The 23572-nt window shown below is 36.7% G+C and overlaps 1 protein-coding gene across 2 annotated transcripts in view; it reads right to left on the bottom strand.

Moving 5' to 3' along the window:
* The window catches only part of CDK6 (cyclin dependent kinase 6), a 236182-nt gene that overhangs the window by 157411 nt on the left and 55199 nt on the right, over window positions 1–23572 (bottom strand). For both annotated transcript variants that reach the window (XM_058296973.2, XM_058296974.2), the window contains one exon: window positions 17616–17751. In XM_058296973.2, the coding sequence (XP_058152956.1) occupies window positions 17616–17751 (136 nt within the window). The remainder of the gene's footprint in view (window positions 1–17615; window positions 17752–23572) is intronic.

The following is a 23572-nucleotide window of genomic DNA, read 5'->3' as shown; positions in this document are numbered from 1 at the left end:
GCGCGGAGTACTGACCCACTCAGTGCGCTGGCCTGTGCAGAGAGCTGGCACAGCAAGACGATTCAACAAAATGAGACACAGAGGAGAGACAAGAAGAGATGCAGCAGACCAGGGAGCTGAGGAGGCACAAGAGATTGAGCCCCTCTTTCCCACTCCAGAAGGTCCCTAGATCAGTTCCTGGTGCCATCTAAAAAGAAGAACAGCAAACAGAGAAGAACACAAAGTGAATGGACACCAAAAGCAGGTAATGGGGAGGGGGAAATAAATAAATAAATCTTAAAAAAAAAAATTTATATACATATAGACACACACACACTACATAGTGCAAACCGGGTCTTCCTATCAGCTCACAGCTCATAATACAGTGATTTTTAATGAAAATCCTAACACTCCAATCCAGAGGGTGTGGAGAACATGCTGATTAAATGAAAGGTCCTTTTAGCTCAAGAGCAATATAGATACATTAATAAACAGGAATGCCATTCAACTTCAAGCATCCCCTCTTACGTGAAGACTAGATGATCTGAATTTAAATCTCTCAAAATTGGTTTCACAAATGTGACTGAAGCCATGTATGTATGAAATCCCGAGCACCACCTCTTGGCTTCAAGTGTGACGCCGAAGGCATCCACAACTTTGGAGCCTACCATCAAAAGACCATCAAGAGGTCTGTGATGGGGGGCAGGGGTGTGTCTGTTAAAGCTGCTGTCCAAGTCTCCAGGAGGGTCATGTCACTGGTGGCCTGGTTAGAAGACCTGCTACAGCTGTGTGAATGGAACAGTGCTTCTTGAATTGTTTCTCATTAGCTAAAATATTACTTGCATTTATGAATTTAGCTGGAGTTTACATTTCTGAGCTCTCAAGTTTTTCCACAATATAAATCTCTCATTAAAAAATGCCAAGAGGAGGAAAAGAATTCTACCTATGGATTATGATTATACACTTTTTCAGAAATGCATATTTTAAGTTAATTAAGGAATAGCAGTAAACATTAAAATAGTCCTCTCAGCTCAAATGCAACACTATAATAGTCAAAAAGCCATCCACCTGCATTTTTGTGAATTAGGCAACTATGAGACATATTTTAAAAGGCAATCCAGGGGAGCAGCTGTAGCTCAGTGGTTGAGCTCCTGCTTCCCATATACAAGGTTCTGGGTTCATTCTCTAGTATTTCTTTAAAAAAAAAAAAAAAGGGCAATCCAGCAAGCAGCTGAATGTAACGCATCTCCAGGTTTCACAGGCCTTCTTGATGTTTTGTTGGGCCTCTTATTAGAAACAAGAAAAACAAGAATAGAGATGCTCTGTTATGGCTGGCTTTCCTGTGGCAAGTAAAAGACAAGGCAATGATTTTCCAGTCCATTTCCCTGGCAACATGCTCATCAATCACCAGAGGACAGGATTTGTTATTTTTGCTAAAGGATAGCTTGGTGGTTTCTGTCCCAGTGAAATGGGCCTCTGCCAACCAAGGCTTTAGGTAATCATCAAGGGCTTGCTGCCTTCACCTTAATAGTACCTGCTTTGATAGCACAGGTGCTCACAGGGTCTAAGCTGGAAGGCAGTAATTTTTGCTACTGTATAGATGATTCAGTCTGAGATTAAAAACTATTTGCAATGTGTTTGGTGATTCCAATTTTCCAAATCCAACAAAAGGACTACCCAAACTGCAGACTTTTATCTTTCTATAAATGATGTGCCCTCAGAAGTTTTCACCTATTATCACCTACCCGTCTATTTTCATTTCATATGTTCAATGTATCACAATAAAAAGGGATGACAGATTTTAAAGGAAGGCAAAAAATGCTTAAAAATAATAAATATACATCCAAATTCCCTTTGTTTGGTATCACTTTTGAAGTACTTTATTCTCCTTTAGTTTTGGAGAAATGTAGGTTATTTCAGAATGTATAGTAATATACAAACAAACAATCGTAAGAGCAAGTGCCTTTTATTAAGAGCACTGTTGATATTTCAAGTCTCAAAGATTTTACTTTAGGAAAAATGGACAGGCATTGACATTCCTTCATTTAACCAATTTTGCATTCCTAATATCTATTTGCAAGCACACTCCCTGTAAATATATCTAAGGTTTGAAGAAAAAAAAAAAACTTTCCTTTTTTAGCAGACACAGAATAACACAGACATCCTAAAAAGCCTTTGCTCAAATATCTGATGTCACTGGCTATGAGTCTGTTACAATGAGAAGACTGAAAATTAATTTCAAATAAAAAATACTGAAAACTTAAAGGTTGTTCAACCTATTCCAGTATTTACAACTGAAGTAAAATCAGGCTTGTAACTTTAATCTATATGCACACAGTATTTTAAGTTTAATACTCACCAGCAATTGCTTCTATTTACAATCAAGTGAAATTCCATAATAGCCCAACTATACCATTTGATGATAAAATGTTAAGATTAAAGGCATTAATAGTATCATGTAAGTCTTACTAAAAAATCTATAGCATCATTTTTTTCTAGTCTTAACAGCTGCCATTTTATCAACATCATCATCAATAATGAACATCAATAATGAACATCATCAATAATACAGAATGTTTTTAGTGTATACAATCCCTTATTTTACAAAATCTGGCCTATTGTGCTTTTAACAGCAAAAGAAGTGACAACATCCTGTTAATTCTTATATTTGATTACAATATTGGAAATAAATGAGAGAGTCAGATATAAGGACTTCAATTTCTCTGTAACAGACAGGCTTCCCCATTAAAATGACCCTTTGATGGATTATAAAAGTACTAGGTTGAAATCATCTGAAACTGCCATTATGGTAGGTCAAAAATAGTAGACTATTGGCAATTTCCTATGGTTCAATGTACAGTAATACAAGCTCATTTTAGGTGACAAATATAAACAACTCATAATACCACCAATACAGAGACATATACCATTAATACTTTGGTATATTTCCTTCCTGTTTTTAAGTGCATATATTTGAAACATATTTCAAAACTGAGATATTATGTAACATATAGCTTATATATAATGTATAAACACACACACAGTTTGGATCTCAACCTAAAATCTCAATGACCTCTCTTCTCTAGGTAATTATTCTTCAAAAAATGATTTTTGGGAAAAATCCTTGTTAGATGAATTTTTATAATTTACTTATTCCACCTAATATCATGGTACATTCTGATTTTTAATGCACATCTCTCTATTTTTGATTTGTGAAGCTGAACATTTTCCCCATATATCTACCAAGCATTCCATATACATGTATTTCTTTGTGACTTTATCTGTTCATGTTCTTAATCCGAATTTAAATTGGGTAGTTTTCTCTTTTTTTTTCACTTATAAAGCTTTTTATATGTTAAGGATATTCAACCTTTGCATTTTTGGCAACTATTTCAACATTTGCTTTTTAGTTTACAGTACTTTAAGTATTAAATATTTAGAGATTAGTCTATGGACCTTTTCCTTTGTGATACCTTCTACTGCTTTTATGTTTAGAAAATCCTTCTCTACTCTCAGATCTGATAAATATTTACTTATATATTAAGTCTATTAAAAATGAATAACTGCTCCCCTCATGCACAAACACATTTGAAACTATAAAGTGTTTAGATATTATATATAACCATAAACGAAGGCACTTGCTTGGTATCCAATGCTGAAAGCGTGTCTTCAGCCTCCTAACCAGCACTAAATGTTACTAAATCAGGCCTGTTTCTAGCAAAATTTACAAGCAAATTCAGCTGTCTCTTTTCTAAGGAAAATTTCCTGCTGTACAAAGGGTTACCTCTGAACAGTATCTCCATTATTTCACCCATGACTCCATTCCTAATTTTCTGTTTTCTGGCAGCTGCTCTCTAACTTACAAATAATGCGTGTCTTTGTTTAGAGTTCCTTAAAAAAAAAAACCCTGTATATTCTAAATGTGGAAGAAAGCTCAATTTATTTTACTTTGAAACCTGAGAAATCAATAACATGAACCATATGTTAATTATGGAACTTGGTGATAAATAAAGTAAGAAGTCCTGTGAAATTGTGATGGTGAAAGTGATGGTGGAGTTGAAACAGAAAAGCAAAGAAGTCCTTTCTCTTGGTGTGTGATGCTTTCATAAATCTCTCCCACTTGGGAGGAGACCAAAATGCAACTCTTTTCTTAATTCATTCTAACGTAATTTATATTTTACTTTCTTCTAAGCTCTTAAATGTTTTTGTTGTTGTTGTTGTTGTTGTTGTATTAATTAAGATCCCACAGCAGTGATAAGATACACATTAAGGGCTCCTGGGATAGTGGCAACATTTAGAACAGAAGATGTCAGAGACAAAGCTTAACAGTATTTATATACTTGCATGTAATTCATTTGGGTCAATATAGCTTTGAACTCAAGACACAAAGCAACCCATCTTTAATATTCAGTTGAAATATTAAAGGATTTAAGGTTTACAAGATACATGGCCATAATTAGAGCAATACTCATAATGGGGGAGCAAGAGTTAGCAAAGTAATGTTTCAGATATTCTCAGCATAGTCATAACTTTACAAAAGGCTACTTTATTTATTCACGGTATATAAATTTCTCCTTTTTTCCTGAGAACCATTCAATCAACTCTCCTTTTTTGACACCAACTTATTTCTTCCCTCTTCTTGTTCCTCATTCTCCAGACCTGGAATATATAGTCCTACAGGGAAACAGGGCCCTCTTTTAGTCTCAACGAACATGTCAGGTCTTCAGTTATATATGACAGTAAACCTCTCAGTTCCAGATTTGAACATTATAAAGTGACATGTTAGTGAAATTAAATATTGACAAGGAGCATTTCAAGTATTCATTGTATACTAACCACATGCATAGAAAACCTTAAATTGAGGATAACTGTTTCCAGATCAATCAATATCTGATTGTTTTATGTAGACGACTTTTGATGCTGCAGTTTTTGGACTTAATTCAGAGTGCAACCTCCTATGCCCTGTGTTTTACAATTCCCTGCAATGTTCTATTTTAGCTTTTCAATTTAAAAACTGGTGTGACTATACTAGAGTAGAATGACAAATATTTCTTTGGTTTTGTCCAAGAAAGGAAAAATTAACAAGTATGGCCAGGGACAGCAGAGAACAATGATAAATAGAAAAATCAACACAACTGCTAGCTTATATTTGATAAAGGCTTAGAACTACAACTGGAAGAAAATTAGATTCTGCACATGATGGTTTCTAATATGTAAGCCTGAAAGGGAGTACATGAATACTATGTTTGGCCACTATAATATCAGTGCTAAAATTCTATATAAATCACTTCAGTTTCATAAGGTTTTGGCTCCTCACCTACAAAACAGGGTTAAGAATTCTGACCAATTACATTGCAAGTCTGGTGATTGTTTATTAAGTCAAGACCACAGAGAACCATGAAAGCACACGTGTATATGAAACAAAAAGTACTTTTTAAAAGTAAAATCATGATGTGCCATGACCACTTTTTTAAAAAAAGATAGATTTCTGGATGGCTTAAGAATTTCTGTTTAGGAATTCTTCTATTTCTAAGCATCTTCTCTTTTATTCAAATTTCCTATTAATGAGTTAGCATTTTCCAATAGAACATCATAAGGAATAAAACTTCAGCGTTTTTAAACAAGTAGCATACATACAGATGACTTTAGTTAAAATGCCAGACCTGACTTCAGCTAGGCTTAAGTTAGAGCTTTCTGATTGGCTGGGGTGACCTACACACAGTCCTAGCAAATATTCCAGAGGACTGAGTCATTTCAGAGCCATTTTTCATTTCCGGGTTATGTCATAAGTAGGGCACTACTTTTAAACTTTAGTGTCTGTAAGAATCATCAGGAGGTACTTATTAAAAACTTCAGTTAGGGCAGAACTGTGCATTTTGAATAAGCACCCCCCGGGTGGGGTACTCTTGGTGATTCATGACCACACTTGGAGAACATAGCCACAGTGTTTACTGAAACCTACACCAACCTTTATTAGATGGTAAATCAGTTTTGCAAATTTTCTTGTTTAGTCTATTTTCCAGGCATCCAAATCCAGCGAACCACTATATGACAGTATCCAGGGTCTTGAGATTGGAATTATGCGTATTTCTAATCTTAAAAGAATTCTCTTTTATTTCCTAAGATTTCAAGTTTCAAAGTGCCCAGATGCCTGGCATCAAGCCCCTGATTTTGATATATGAGTCCAAATTCAGATCATACTTTCCTCATTAAATGTTCTATCACTGTCAATCTTTTAGGAGAATTTTGCCCCTTTGAGGGTGATGAGGAAAAGCAGAATGAATACAATCACAACAATTATTCCATAAGCTGGAGACATTATTCTCATACCTTCTTCCTCCATGGGGTTTGCGAGGTTTCCTTACACAACGGTTTGTGAAAGCACTTTTCATTCAACAAAATTTAGTAGAGTCAATAATCACTTTCTTAACTGCAGTGGAATATTCGACTGATTGATTAATCCCTTCCAACTTGTTTAGGCATAGGATATTAAATACTTTCTTAAATAATTGATAGATATATTCTCTATATGTCTTTCAATAATTTACAACTCAGTGATACTAATATTACAAATTGTTAGCAACTGTTCTAATAGAATGGTGCTTTCATAACTTCTAAGCCCCAGGTAGCTGAAATTTCTGGATAAAACGTTAATCCAAATGAATAAATACAGGATAATGGCCTAAATGAGATTTTAAAAATTTAACCTTTTGAAGCTACTACTTCTCACTGGGGAGGACTTTTGCATACAATGGTAGATATATGGAGACTTAAAAAAATTCCGTAAAATGTTTAACTGTCAAATTATCTTTTAGATGTACACTCCTGAGGAGTGAGACTGGGGTCTAAGAGGCATTATTGGATTTGGTTCCCCCATCCTTAGTATAAAACATATTTAACAGAGTCCAATGCTGAAAGAGAACAATTTCTGGAATTTAGTTAAGTCAGTACTTTAAACTATATTAAAGGAGAAAATACTTTATAGTTCTAGTAGAAATCAGTTACTGGTTTTAGACTACATTTAAACCAAAGCAACCAAGCAAATTTTCAGTTACAATAAAGATAACCTCACAGTGTCCCTGCCTACCTGCCTTTTTGCCACAAAGAAATGAATGTGAAACAGTTAAGATATGACTTCCTTCAACTTATTTTTTCTATTGTAAGGAAACATTCTATCCTGGAATAAGTACAATTTTCTCACTTGTACATTTCAGAGTTAATTAGTAGGTTAATTAAGTTACACACCTAGTACTGTTACCAACGCGTTTACTGAGGGTCCCTCCATATTCCATGCAGTGTGCTGGCACTGGGGACACTGCAATAAACTGGAGTCCTAATTTCAAGGCTCTTACCTTCTGGTTGGGAAAGGTAAAGCACATTAAAAAAATGAATGGAAAATTTTTAGGTAAGTAATATGAAGAGAGTGAAGTAATTATGTAAACCATAACTAGAAGAAAAGTAGATCAATTGGGCAGGCGGCAGGGGAAACATGAAATCATGCACAACTTTTCGTTTTATTACACAGGTTACAGGAAACCACTAAAGGTAAGTTTCAGAGGGTGAGGGGTTAATCCAATTTTATTTATGCCTAAATAAGGCCCCTCTGGTTGCTGAATGGAGGATGGGTTTTAAAGGGGGAGGAGTGGAAGCAACATGTTGAGTTAGGAAGCTGGTTTCATGGGTCGGGCGAGAGTTTTAGCAATGGAGACACTGAGAAGTAGTTGGATTGGTAATATCTTTGGGGGACAAAACCCAAAGCATGTGCTGATGGACTGGATGAAGGTTGTGAAGGAAAGTAAGAAATCAAGGATGACACCTAAGTTTGGAGTTTAAACTTAATAGGGCAGGTGGGGATGGCTTGAGTGGGGGAAAGAATTCTTGGAAGATGTTCTGGCAATGGGGGGAAGTTAAATGGTTGGCTGACTATATGTGTGTGTGTATATATATATATATGTCTAGTGCATGAGGAAAGGCCAGACAGGAGAAAAAATAATTGAAAATTCTGGACTGAATGAGTTACCTGGTCAGTGAATTCAGACAGGGAAGAGAAGCAGGTTGAGGATGAAGCCTTGGGTATTCCAACATTTAGAAGAGGAAGAACAAGAAAGGAGACTGTAACCAGGGAGCTTAGGTACACACTAAATGTAGGTAAAGAATATCCCTCCTTTATGCAAAGCAGTGCTCTATCTGTCACCATGGTGATATAGACTGGGTATATATTGTCTGTAACTTTTTAAAAATTTAATTTATTTCTTTCTCCCCACCCCCTTGTTGTTTGCACTTGCTGTGTCTGTTGAAAGCAAACCCAGGACCTCTAATGTAGGAGGGAGGTGCCCAGTCGCTGGAGCCACCTCTGTTCCCTGCTTTGTTGGGTCTCTCATTATGTTTTCCTTCTTGTGTCTCTTGTTGAGTCATCTTGTTGCATCAGCTCTCTATGCCGACCCATTGTGCCAGCTCACTATCTTCTTTAGGAGGCACTAGGAACTGAACCAGGGACCTCCCATGTGGTAGGCAGGAGCTCAATTGCTTGAGTCACATCTGCCTCCCCTGTCTGTAACTTTTTTTCTTAAGATTTATTTATTTATTTCTCTCCCCTTCCCCGGTTGTCTGTTCTCTGTGTCTATTTGCTGCGTCTTCTTTGTCCGCTTCTGTGTCATCAGCGGCACGGGACTCTGTGTTTCTTTTTGTTGCGTCATCTTGTTGTGTCAGCTCTCCGTGTGTGTGGCACCATTCCTGGGCAGGCTGCACTTTCTTTTGCGCTGGGCGGCTCTCCTTACGGGGTGCACTCCTTGCACGAGGGGCTCCCCTATGAGGGGGACACCCCTGCATGGCAGGGCACTTCTTGCGCACATCAGCACTGCGCAGGGGCCAGCTCCACATGGGTCAAGGAGGCCCGGGGTTTGAACCACAGACTTCCCATGTGGTAGACGGACGCCCTAACCACTGGGCCAAGTCTGCCGCCTGTCTGTAACTTTTTAATGGGCTCTACAAAAAGATTCAATGTCTAAGGTGAAGAATGCATTTTCCAAAGAGATTCCAACTTAGTGCTATTAGCTTAATCAAAGTGTCATTTGCTCTATCTTTACTAATGAGTCAGTATTTATTTTAGTGAATTGTTCTTATAGTATCTTTAGAAAGACATTAACTTTTTTAAAAACCAGTATTTCCTACTGGGATGAAAAAAAACACTAAAGAAATCTGTAATAGTTTATTATTACATATTTTTAGATAATCACATATTTGAATAATTCTGTCCTCTTTACCTCATGCTATTTTCATCTACTATAAGGAGCGGGGAAATTGCAAAAGGATTTGTTTTTGGGAGAGTCCTCAGTTTCTAGATTACCTTAAAACATTCTCCCTGAAGAAGTTCATTAGGTTACTAAAAGTTTTCATTTGGAATTAAAGACAATATGGAATGAAGGCACAACATGTATGTTTCTGATGGGCATAAGGGGCAGCAAATGGAAATCACCACTGAATGAGTGAAAGATAGCAAATGCACTGAAGATTTCATTTTTCTACAAGTTTCAGATCCGGGCTTAAGAGTTTAGGAGATAAAGGTATCAAGGTTGTTATAGCACCCTCACTCAACATTTCCCCCTAAATCTGGAGTACACATGAGTGTTGACTCACTAACCTTCCAATCATCTTTCCTATGAGTCAATGGCCAATTGTTGCAGTACTAAGATTTAAATTTAACCCTCTCTCTACTGTGAGACTGGCTGCTGACCTTTCGCTTAGCAATATGTCTGGCAGTCCTAAAAAAAAAAAAAGCTTGTAAATGTGCAGGTGGGGTTTATATGGAGAAAACATTTTTTTTTGAGTCAAAAGACTACACTTAAAGCTGACTTTTCCACAGGAAAAACAAAATTATAATATAGAGTTACATTCTTGATGAAAGCTTTGATGCCTGTTTTTTTTTTTTTTTAAAAGATTTATTTATTTATTTAATTCCCCCCCCCCCCCCCCCCGCTTGTCTGTTCTTGGTGTCTATTTGTTGCGTCTTGTTTCTTTGTCTGCTTTTGTTTCTTTGTCCGCTTCCGTTGTCGTCAGTGGCACAGGAAGTGTGGGCGGTGCCATTCCTGGGCAGCCTGCACTTTCTTTTCACGCTGGGCGGCTTTCCTCACGGGCGCACTCCTTGCGCATGGGGCTCCCCCACACGGGGGACACCCTTGCGTGGCACAGCACTCCTTGCGCACATCAGCACTGCGCATGGCCAGCTCCACACGGGTCAAGGAGGCCCGGGGTTTGAACCGCGGACCTCCCATATGGTAGACGGACGCCCTAACCACTGGGCCAAAGTCCGTTTCCCGTGATGCCTGTTTTTTAAAAAGCAGAGATGACTTTAAACACAATAGTTAATATACTGTGAATGATACACTCTTGATAACGCATAAGGGTCTAGAACGTACAGAAATAAATTAGGTAAAACATTACAATAACCTATTCAATTAAATGTTACCTCACTGGAGGGGCAATGGAACTAAGTTGAAAGAATCATGACAGAAAGGGCCTAAAGCCAGAGACTGAAGAGAAAGTAGGGGAAGAGCTATTCAGAGCTGAGGGATGCTGAGAGCGGAGAGGGGAAAAGGCGGTGGGGTAGGGGAAAGAAGACAAACTTTATGGCAAAACAGTCTTGAGTAGTGAGGAGGAAATAAACTGGCTGGAAAGCCAAGATGGTGAGCTACAAGACCTGAGAGACCCAGCTGTGCTGTGGAGGGAATTATTTTAAGTTAAGACTGCTTTAAGTCGAGGCCCTTCTTACAGTAAAGTGACCACTGGCAGACTGACCTATGAAGCATCTATTAGTGTTAGTGTTATTACAACATTCCACTTTGCTTATTAAAAGAAATTTTATTAAACAGTCCTCTCAGGTATCTTTCAAACATACACTTTCTCCTAAAAATATCTCCTATTACTACAAAAAGTAGTTTGCATCAAACCCAAGGAGAGATAAGTGCTGTTGTTTTTATTTAAAAGTTTATTCAATTCGAACAGCTATGAAGATATTAGTTTGAAAAAATATTTTCTTCCAGTTTCTTTATCATTATTGTGGAGTATCTGCTCTTTGAATTTCTTGCCTTGTTTTGGGGATCACCTTATTATGCAACATCTGCTCTGAATTTCAAATGTGATAAACAGAGTATGAGTGTTGGTGGCAGATGGCTAATGACCAGCAGTGACAGGGCATTGAAGCCTGCCTTGTTTTCTGAGAAGCGATATTTTCATGTTAATTTGCTCTGTGCCCTGCAAAGATGAGACAAATCACCTGCTCATAATTCAGGCAAAGTGGAGACCACCAGGAGCCCAGAGGGTCCAGGGCTTGTTTCCCTTAGGGGGAAGAGGAGTATCTGGGAGACCTTCCCCTCAGCAGTACAGGGCACGAGTCAGTCACTTCACATTAAGTTAAATTGGCAAAGATGAATCAGCCCTGGGCATCCCACCCTGACAGCAGAGCCACTGTTTACCAGCAGCAGATATTATTCATGGAAACAAATATTTCCCAGAGGCAGAAAACAGGTGCTATTAAGAGTGGGTGTCAGTCTCTGAAGTCTGGGTTTGTAAAATAAACCAAATAGTATATTTTATCTCTTATTGAAAAGATTTCAATCAGCAGAAATCTCTAAGAAACACTCAATTGAAGATAAAATGAAATCTAATTAACAGAGAACATGATCCACATGAACCCATAACCTTGAACTTTTCTGGCTTTCTCAAGCTCTACAGAATTCATTTATAAGAGATACATAAAATATAATTTCTATTCTAGACTAAGCTGTCAAAAGAGGCCATATGGTATTAAGCTAAAAGAACACTGTCCTATTTTAGAGTGGCTACTGATCTTTCTCAATGACCTTTCAGTGCCTCAAATTTCTATTTATGAATTTATATTAAAAATTTCATCAAACATAAATTTCACACACAGAATGTCAAAGAAATGATACTAGTTTCTCAAAGAGTTTATAAAATATTTGAGAAGCCAGGTCATATGCTAGGAAAGATTATTTATTTACTATACAGGAAGGCTAAGTGCCAAATGAATGGTATGGTAGAAAAGGTGATTTTTGAAAAGTCTGTACAATGTAATATTTTACAAAGGGTCTCTCCCTATATATATACCCTTCTATATTTTCTCTTTCTGCATAGCAGTTACGAATGGCTAAGGAACATGATGAGGGAATTTATTTATGGTTCTTTACAACCCCCTCTCATAGGGTGGCACATAAAAGTATGAGAGAGAAAAATATAAATTTGGAAGTCCTTTTTTTCCTCATAAAGGCCCCCTAAATGGAAGGTTCTATATAAACACAGATACTCCACATTTATTATGAATGCTAAAAGAAAAAAAATAACAATCATTAAGGTGTCATTCGTTGTTTCATGAGCTTAAGTAAGGAAGTCCAAGAAGACAATATTAAATTTCAAACGATCAAAGAAAATTAAAGATGACACTGTAATTCCTCCACAATTAAATAGATCCAAAGATAACACTCTGAAACAGAAAGAGGAAAGCAAGATATGGCAATAACAAGCCTATGAGGCAAAATCTGACTATTTGTTGGCTTTGACAGTGCAGTCAACAGCCTCCTTTGTGCAAATGAATGTCTAAAGCAACTTAGAACATCAAGAAAAGAGATTAAAGAATGTGATGAAAACCTCAAGATGAAGAATGAATAAGATGTGTAATGTATATATTTTTTAAGAATAAGGTATATTTTTTAAATGTTGGAAAGAATTATCTATGACTTAATTTTATCCTCATGAACCTTTCCACGACAATTTTCAGTTCAGTCTTATACCCTTAGTTTAATTCACCAGAGTCTGACAATAAGCGCTACTGCACTTATTACTGCAGGGTTTCCTTGATGATTTCACTCAACTATCTTATGGCTTCAGGGGAGGTTTTCTGCCATTTTAAGTGGTTTTTGTTTGTTTGCTTATTTGTTTTTAAAACAACAAATGGTGGTTAAATGCATTTTAAAAAAATGTTACATTATATATATATAAGATGAGAAAATAAACCGATCATGGTCTCTTTTATAACAATGGTAGGGAAAAAAAAGATTATGTCCCTACGATATCTAATCCCAGTTTTTCCAAGTACTGTCTACCTAATGCAACTTATGTCCTGGAAGCACACTAGAATATCCTAAATTTCTATGAACTGCTAACAGAAAAAGAGAGACGCAGAAAACAGTGGGGTACCATTAACCAGTTGGTTAAGTAAAATTCCCTCAGCTTAGATGATCTTACATGAAGACTTATTTTTGTCTTTGTTTTACATTTCTTTAATGTTACAGTGTTTTACATATTTATAACTGTTTTGACAGCATGGCATGTTCTGATACATGCAATGTCAATACTAATGTCTATGATACTAATATCTATGATTTGGAGCTTTTGAAACCATCTTAGGAAATATTTTTGGGACTACAGTGTAAATTACCATCTACAGATTGTGTTTACTCATAGGTAAGTGATAATTTTTTACTTGAAAACACCCCCTAACCTATTAAATAACCATAGAGAATGTGTACCAAAATGCTTACATTCCTTGAGTGCAAGTTCATGCCTAATTCAGTTTTCTATCCCCCAAAGTGCTTAGTACAGAATTCTCCCTATATAGAGTGAATAGTTAATAAATATTTGTACAAGTTCAGAAAAAGCTTATTACAAGAACACCTTCTATACAAGGAACCTAATTGTTTGTTCCAAATAGATTGTTTACAGTAACAATATTCTCTCGATCTAGTTTTTGAGACTTCCCATAAATGAACCCATACAACAACAACAAAATGTTTCTGGTCTCTGGTTGTTTGCTTGAAAACTTCAATTAACCAAAATTCAATTAGCTTAAACCTCCCATTTAGCAGATTTTTTTTGACCTGCATTCCAAGTTTTAAAAATAAGTGAATCACAAAAACAAAAGATATGAGAGTTAATTAAAAATAAACTATCAACTGCATATTGATATCACTATACACTTACTGGCTTTATAATGCTTTTATTTATTTATTTCTAATTTTTAAATTTTATTTTATTCCCCCCCCCTGCTGTCTGTGTCCATTCACTGTGTGATCTTCTGTATCTGTTTCTCTATTTGTCTCCTCTAGGATTCACCGGGATTTGATCCTGGGGACCTCTGATATAGAAAAAGGTTCCCTGTCACCTGTGCCACCTCAGTTCCTGGTTTCTACTGCGCTTCCCCTTGACTCTCCCCTTCGTCTCTCTTTTGTTGCATGATTCATCTTGCTGCATGATTCACTTACGTGGACACTCAGCTTGCTGTGTGGGTACTTAAACGGGCACTCAGCTCGCCACGTGGGCATTGGCTCACCACACAGGCACACTTTCTCTTTTTCTTTTCTTTTACTAGGAGGCCCCAGGGATCAAACCTGGGTCCTCCCATACGGTAGGAGAAAGCTCTATTACTTTGAGCCACATCCCCTTCCCTATAATGCTTTTAAATGATTACTCATGTTTTTAATAATGACAAAGTATCACAAATCCTCAAATTACTTAAAAAATATATCTTAGAGTATTTGATAAGTAAGAAACGTAGATTAGTATAGTTCAAAAAATTAAAGAAATAAGGATGAAGACAAAAAAGGGTCTTCTGATTACCCTTTAGTTAACAAAAAACATTCATTAACCATTAACATGCAAATGAAGTGCCTGAAGTATTTCAGTTGACTGTGGTTTTATTTTACTATGAAAACATCAATATACCATTAACCACAAACCCTGAATAACCAGAACCACTTGCCTCCTATCTCTACTCCTACCAGCTCAATCTGGTCCCTATAAGGATTAGGGGCAGTGCTAGCCCTGATGGCTAAGGAAATTTAAAGCTATTTAAATTTAATTTAAAGCAATTTAAATTTAAAACAATCTCCTGTTCAACACAGAATCAAGTGGCAGTCCCTTTTCCCTGGAGACAGACAGGACACTGAGAAAAACTTTAACTTTTAACAAGTGAGCTTGTTAAAAAAAGCACATCCACAAGCTCACCTACCCATCAACTCTGGTCCAGTAACTCTCCCACTTACTTCCTCTCCTCCATTACCTCTTTTCATGGTCTTTTCTTAACTTACTCCTTGTTTTTTCCTGTGTGCCTTTCCACTCCCACCCATGGGGACTGTCCCCGTCTTCATTTCTACTCCTACCTGATCAAGCCTTAGTCTTGATCAGGCTTGCCAACCATTTTAACTAAAAAGATACTCCTGCTAATGATTCCATGTGGGCAGCCTCTAATGCCCTAAAAGAATTCAGCGTGAAGCTCCAAAGATCGATATAGGTGGCAACGTATGGTACAAATACATGGCTACCCTAACTGTCCTTTTGTTAAAAAAAAAAAGCAAAAAACAAAAAAACCTCTCCACCAAAGATAATAATATTGAAATTGGAAATAATTGGGAAGAAAAAGTCACTAATTGGGAAGTGGATGTGGCTCAAGTGATAGGGATTCTGCCCACCATATGGAAGGACTCTTTGATCCCTGGGGCCTCCTTGTAAAAACAAACAAACAAAAAAGAGAGAAGGCATGCCTGCACACTGAGCTGAGTGCCTACGTGGCATGCCAAGTACTGGTGCATTAAGCCAAGTGCTTGCATGAGTGCCTGCATGAGTGCCCACACAGCGAGCTGAGTGCCCATGTGATGAGCCAAGTGCCGGCAAGGTGAGCCAGTGCCCACGCGGTGAGCCGAGTGCTCGTGCAAGTGAGTCACACAGCAAGATGAATGATGCAACAAAAGAGAGACAAAGGGGAGAGTCAAGGTGAAGTTCAGCAGAGACCAGGAGCTGAGGGGGTGCAGGTGACAGGGAACCTCTCTCTACATTAGAGGTCCCCAGGATCGAATCCTGGTGAGAAGAGAAAACAAATGAGAAGAGAAAACAAACGAGAAGAGAAGACAAAAAGAGGAACAGATATAGAAGATCACACAGTGAATGGACACAGACAGCAAAAACAGCAGGGTGGGGCGAGGAAGTGGGGAAAAATAAATAAATACATTTATTTTTTAAAAAATCAATAATTATTTTGACAATCTATGCCCAAGCTGTTGGAAGTCACCTTGAAAATAATTTTGAAATAATTATATCTGAAGAAATCTTTGTAATTTGTCTTATTTATTGAGTACCTATGTGTATAAATCATTGTATAAGGCACTGTGAGGATACAAAGAGGAATAAATGAGATATACACATAAATAATCAAAATTTAAGGTAGAAAACATGATAAAGAGGTATTTAGACAAATGAATTTACTTCTAGCTATAAAAATTGACTAAATGGTATCTGGGATGAGCCTTGACAAATTCACAGATAGTTACTGGGGGTGGTAGAAGCAAAATAAGTGGCATGAGAAGGAGGAACTAAGAGGTGGGAAACCATGGACCACACAGAGAGAATGGTGATTAGACCAATTTGGCCAGAAAACAGAGTATATGAAAGGGGAATGGATGTGCCCTGCCCTACATGTTGAACACAGGGTTTTAGACAAACACACTGAAGCCACAGGACTGGAATAGAGTGCCAGGAAAAAAAAGGGGTACGGTGATAGATGAGGAACAAGAACAGTTAATTGGGAAGATCCACATGTAGAGGGCCCCATTCTCCTTGAAAGTGCCCAGGGAGAAAAGGCAATATTGCTGAGCATCACATATATATATATTTAGAAAATCCATCAGGCAGAAATATGACCTATATTAGTCTAAAATCAAAAGAATATATTATTTAGTATATTGAATTCTAAATGTATCAGTATCTAGAGAATATAAACTAGCTATCACTAAAAGACATTTCTCACTCATTTCAGAAAATAAATTAATTTCAGCTATAATTCCTATCTGAAAATGAAGCTGAATTCTATAATACATTTCCAAGCAATGAATGATGAGGTAGGGAGTTTGTTTAATTAAGTCACTTAATTCACACGGACCAAAAAGGTCTTCATGAAGACCTCACAAGATGTACACAGATCTAAAAGATTTACCAGGAAGTTCAATTACGTAGAACACAAATAAAAGCAACAAAAATCTTTTAAGTAGCTTTTCCCATTACACTTAAAGGAAGAAAAAAGTCCTAGTTAATACACAGCATCTAATTTGCTGACCTCTAAGGACAGAAAGCACGGCTTAGTCATCTTTGAATCAAGAGTTTGGCATAGTACACGGTACCTAGACTGTCTATAAATCTTTATGAATGAGAAGGAATGGAGGACGAAAGGCCTAACAACCAGTAGTTCTGATATATTAAAAAACAGCACGATATGTCCTGGACTATAAAACAATGATATACAATGTGCTCATAAATGAAGTTTCATATTATATCCCATGATACCTGGAACCACCAGAAAAAGATTGAGCCATATTTATTACACTGTACTTTCCAAGATTAGAGCAAGGCACGTACAAATCAATATTTTTCAATAATTTTAATATGTGTTAGCACTGCCAATTAATTGAACTAGAACACATCCCATTCTTTGAAAATTCCACTTATTTGTTATTTTTACCTAAATATTGAATTCCGAAATCTCTAATTCTGGCAATTTTCTTAAGGAAAGAATGTCACTGCTTTACAGACCCTAATAGTGTGACTGCTTGAACAAGCAGAAAGAGGATTCTTGATACCTTTATGGTCTCAGTGGGCACTCCAGGCTCTGGAACCTTATCCAAATAAGTGGTCAAGTCTTGATCAACATGTTCAAACACTAATGTGAGTTTGGTTTCTCTGTCTGTTCGTGACACTGTGCACACATCAAACAACCTAGAAGAAAAGGGAAAGAGATGTTAAGTAGGTGATAATAAACAAAGAGGTAATCTGTATCTTTTATACATATCCATCAATTTTATCACATAGTGGGGAGGGGGGAAGGCCAGTATTGAACATTCCTTGTGATCCTATGTGAAGATACCTAATGGGATCTGATCACTGAATATCAATAGGGAAGTTCAGGAGAGGAGCATCTGAAGCACTTAGCTAAGTGGCAATGACATCTACATTAGTGAAAATAAAGCAATATGATTGGACATTAGAATTCACGCTTGGAGAATTTCCTTAGTTAAGACCGTAGGTAGAACTTGCCGATGGAGATAGTTTTAAAATCTGCAGCCTTGGCAAAACATGCTTCTTTTTAGCTTGCAGTTTGGGAATTATTAAAGAGACAGAGTGAGCATTCTTTTGAGATGCCATACCCTACGATGAATATTTTCTTGGAACTTAGGTGTCACAAACATGCCTGTAAGAATAAGTTTGATGGAATATGGAGAAATTTAGTTTGTTTCTAAGAGAGCCTTCCCATCCTGGTGAATCAAATCATTTCCTGGAAAGGGCATAAATTCTCAGTTTCAGAATTCCAAAAACAATGTTAATCAAAACTGCAGAATTTTAACATTCCTTTGGGGGGGGGGGGGGCGGGAAACCCTTATTGGGAAACTATAGTGTCCTTAAATAATAAAGACAGATTAACAAACATTATAATTAGGTTTGGATGGGAAAACTTAATTTCTTTCATGAAATCCTACAACTAATTCAATATTTCAGTTTGAAAATCAAAGCCTTCAGCAATCAAAAGAATTTTCAAGTCAAAGGGCAAATTTTCTTTTAGTTTCAACTATAGCATGCCATCTGGCATAGGGAAGTACTCAGCAAATGTTTGAAAAATTAAGGAAACCAGTCATAAACAAGCCTTTTTAACTAAAATTCTTGACAAAATTTAATGTAAATTCTATGAAAAAGCTAATAAAATGCTATTCAAGGTATTTTTTCATTTTTTAATTGAAAAAAAAAAATCACCCTCTTCAAAGAAACTAACTATAAACGTGCAAACAACCCAATTACTAAAATTAAGTATTGACTCTCAGTTACCCACTTTGTATATTACACCTGAGGTAAAATTTTAATACCTAGCTGTTACCACATTTCTGGACTATCTGGGCCCCACAACATTTGATACTTCTCTGGGAATCTAAACTAAACTTTAAAATAAGGCAACAAACAGTATACTTAAGTTAAAGCTACTGGTGCGAGTGAACAACAGAACACTGATAACCACATCAATTTCACAGCCAGATCCAAACTACTTCTGAATGATGGGATGAGTTCTACCTTTCCATTAAAATGGATTAAAATCAATGGATTTTTTCCCCTCACATTTATCCACTTCCAAATATTTTAATTTTTGAGTTTTAATCATCTCCTTCTAAAATTTAAAAACTTCTACTAATGTGACTTATTCTGGAAAATTATTCTGATAAAGTAAAAACTCCTAATTAATAAACTTATTAGAGATATTATATAGATCATATGAGTGCCATACTTTGAAAAAATATGACTGGTACTACTCATAACTGAGACTTGGGAGGTTTATCGAAACAACTCTTTCAACATGGTAATTCTAGGTAACTACAAGGCACCTTTCCATGAAACCCACATACTTTGACAACTTCAATTTTTTTCTTCCTTTTTCAGGAGGAAAAGGAATTCTGCAATCACCAAGCTTCTTTATATCTGTTGCTACTATTTTTTGCAAAAAAGTAAAGCAATAAGGTACCAAAGATGGCAAGCAATGAAATCAAGTATACGCATGGGAAGCGGGCCACATTATGCACTGTTACAGTTGTCCTTCTTGAACATTATTTTAAAAGTGCTTTCCATTATAATGAATACATTTCTTAAATAAAGGATATATTGCTCATCACTGCCTGGGGTCAACACTGATTTCCGTAAGTTCATTCCTGTATTTAAAGTTTGTAATACATATAAGACATTTTAGTAATTTCAAAGGAAAAAACAAAACAAAACAACTCTGAAAGGGGCACAACTGGAGAATGGAGAGATCATAAAACACTGTTGAATCAAAAGGTCACCTGCTCCCCAAACTGTTGTCTTAGAAGTTACCTAACAGCCTGGCCATATGCTCTGTTGCTTCATCTCACTGAAACTGCTTTCAAGCACGCTTTCCATGGCACAATTCAAGAATAACATCTAATCCATCCAAGTTATTTTCCTCAAAGTTATATCACTCTCTTCAAAATATTAAGTTCACTGACGCCATCTGAAGAAACTGTACCCCACACTCTAACTTTCAAAGGATGCTCTGGATTTATAAAGGTAAGCTCACTGAAGCTACTGTCAATATTTTGTCTAAGTTGCAGTTTTTAAAACTATCTCCATCGGTAAGTTCTACTTGAGGTCTTAACTAAGGAAATTCTCCAAGTAGAAATTCCTGTGCTCCAATCATGTCCCTAAATGATAAGCCATGGAGAAAGGACACTAATTTTAATTGGCAATGTTTAAAAAGTGGAATTTTTACAAGTGCATAGAGCAGAATATTCTTGTAGACTATAAAAAGAATAGCATTTGGTAGAATTGGTCCATCCTAGTTCAAGGAGATAATAATTTTATTTATTTTTAAGGTGCCATTATCAATTTTATTTCAAAAGGGTGCGTATTACATTCTCCTTAAAGATTCATGAGTGATGTTGAGGGGAGTAAAGGTCCTATACGATACCATCTGCTTTGGCCCTAATCATGGCCATCAATGTCCTGCAAACCCAGTATTCCATGGAAAACATTTTGGGAAACATTGCTCTATACTAAAATATTAAATTTTTTGTGACTTAACTGTTTACTAAACATTATCACAGTAAAACTTAAGTTATATTAGTCATAATGGGTGTAGGAAATGCATTTTGAATGAATAGCTGTAAACATTAACCTTAGGAATTAACATTCATGGTGACTTTTTGGCTACAATGACTCCCTTTGGAATTATCCCAAATCAAATAACAGTCACTTTGGTGGGCAATAAGGAGAAGACAGATGCTTTATTATAACAAGTCTCACATAAAGCAAGTGAGCTACACAAAAGCTGAAATTCCTGGTATTTGGCTAAAGGGTAACAATCCATAATATACTTATATAAATCAATGAGGAATGTGGCCAGGCTGCCTATAATGCTTATACTTGCAAAACAAAAGTGCCAGACAGGTCTGAACATGGGAACATAAACATCAAAAATAATTCCAACTATATGATTCCTTATGTTGATCAACATTTTAAAATGTTTTAAAACTCTTTATTTTTGGCTAGATATCCAGTAAACTGGCAAAAATACCATTTCAATGACGGCATGCCTGCAGGTCCATATGAAAAAAGTTAATTGTACTGTTGAATATGAATAAAATATCTCAGATGACTTTTACAGGAAAAGAAAATTACCATTCAATATTTACATTTTATTATTTCGCCAATGTGGTCTAAGCAAATGTCTGTTCAGAAAGTAGAAGTAAAAAGTAATTCTCAGCCTTTACTAAGACTCATTTAGCTATGCAAAACACAACTCAAAAAAAGGCAGATAAGTCGTTATCATTTTACAATTAAATCAGCCAAACCCCTAACTATCCCATAAAGCAAGTTCTCTTGCTGTCTCTATTGTCTTGACCCCCCAGCTGCAGGGCAAAGAACAAGCACTGCCGTCCAGCACAGTACTCTGCTTTCCAGCTGTCCTAGTGATGTAATTATTTCATAACAAAATATCTCTGTGAATTAACTCTGCATCCTACCCATTGTAATTCTTAACGACTGCTTCCTGTTCATGTTCTCTATTTATTGCTATTCTGGATCTACTGCATAGGCAAGTTGCCTTCATCTAATGGATGGGATACAACCAACAGGTTTGGGATTTCCAAAGATTACATTTTTACAAAGGTCTCCTGAACAACATGCATTATAAACACAAGACCTGCTTTTCTACTGTGGCTATAATAAAAGGGAAATATGCATTATTTGCTGTGATTAAACTTTTACCTGTCATAGGAAGTTCTATGAGGATTTTTTTCCCATCACTTTTTTTCAAATGCTTTAATGTTTGGACGTCAAATAGTTCAAGGGCCAAGAGACGTTTGGCACAGCTGCCTTAAGGAGCTAAACGAAATTTTATTTGAACTAGACACAGTTTTTGGAATCAAGAAGAATGTTTTTTAATTTCTAATTTCTTCCGCTATACTCCATGAAGCGCATTCTGTGGCTATAGTTTATATGCACCAAATTTATGTTCGCACATCCCACTAGCCCTGTACTACTGGAGACTGGCCAGGGAGTTCTCCTTTTGCTCATTAAATATGGACTGTGTATGCATCTATTCTCAACCAACATCAAATGGTGTAATCCAGAGTATTTGCCACCAACAGTAATGAACATATGCTGCTGAAAGGTCATCACCATCCCTTAATATTTACGGAGTGCGTACTATGTGCAAGTGGTGTACTCAGTGTAGAGATCCCAACAGATAATAAGACAAGTATTCATTTAAGAGCTTTACTATCTAATTCGGAGAGAAGATGTAAACATACAAGAGACATGTAAACATACAAGTAATAGTATATTGCTATGTATTAATATGAACAAAATTCCATGAACACTAAGTACAACTTTTATGTATCATAAACTCATCCTACACCCCATTACAGTAGACGTCAGTGGACTCTGCCTTTCCAGTATCTGTTAACTCTTCTAGAAACCATATTTTTCACTGAGCAACCATTCCTGCACCACACTCAGGCTAAAGGATTTGGGGGTAAAGAGCAGGGGTGGCATCTGACCTTGGCTAGACAAAGAGGGTCACAATGATTGGATCAGGAGTGGAGAGGTCCATGAAAATCGGTTGCAGGAGTTTTGCTAGAACTGCTGGGAGAGTAAAGCACTCTTTATACAGGGATTACCACAATGGCAAAGTATAAGCCTGCAGCTGCTGATGGTTGTCTTTGCCACCACATCACTGAGCCCACCATGGAAAGTGGCCAACACAGAAGAGCGTCAGAGCAGAGAGATGGTAGACAGACATTCTGAGGGACACTGTTTAAGCACCTGACTCACTTGTGCTATCTACCCCTGGGTTTATTAGTTATGTGAGCAGTAAAATCACTTTTCTGCTTATCCAGTTTGAGATGCGTTTTTATTACTTGCAAAAAAAAGTGATCCTAATACACCTATAAATATTTTGAAATGATTAAATGACTGTGAAACAGCACTATTTGACCTCAAGTATATTTTGTATATCAGACAAAATGAATTCAGATCAACTGCATAAGTAGTAGTAGTATCCTTACAAGGGACTACACTAGTTCTCTGACTTCCTGGGAAAAGAGTCATATTAAATTATTACTTCATTATCATGTCTGCTGGACAAAAGTAAATGATAGCAGCTGAGCAGACTAATTTACCTGTCCCAAGGAGCCATATAGCTTCCTTCCAGGATTCCTATTAGAGATTCCTGGTCTGATAACAGAGAACTTTTATGGAGAAAAAAAAAGAAAAGGGAATTAGAAAGACAAGCGCATTACAAACAGGAATATGAAACCTAGAACAGGAAAGGACTCAATGGGTAGCAGAAATGGGGGGGGGGGGAGGAAGTACTTTAAAATAATACAATAGTGTTCAATTCATTTAAAGGTTGAATCCAATAATCCTTGGCATGTTCTCTTGAAACCCTCAATTAAATAGCCCCTTCCCTATTAGCTACTGCTGAAAATTGGAAATGCACATCAAATCAACAATAACTCTAAAGCAGGGAAAACCTCTCTAT

This window comes from Dasypus novemcinctus, chromosome 5, assembly GCF_030445035.2.
Source record: "Dasypus novemcinctus isolate mDasNov1 chromosome 5, mDasNov1.1.hap2, whole genome shotgun sequence".
NCBI lineage: Eukaryota > Metazoa > Chordata > Mammalia > Cingulata > Dasypodidae > Dasypus > Dasypus novemcinctus.
The sequence above is the reverse complement of the archived record's forward strand: the minus strand, read 5'-3'. Positions and strand labels throughout refer to the sequence as shown.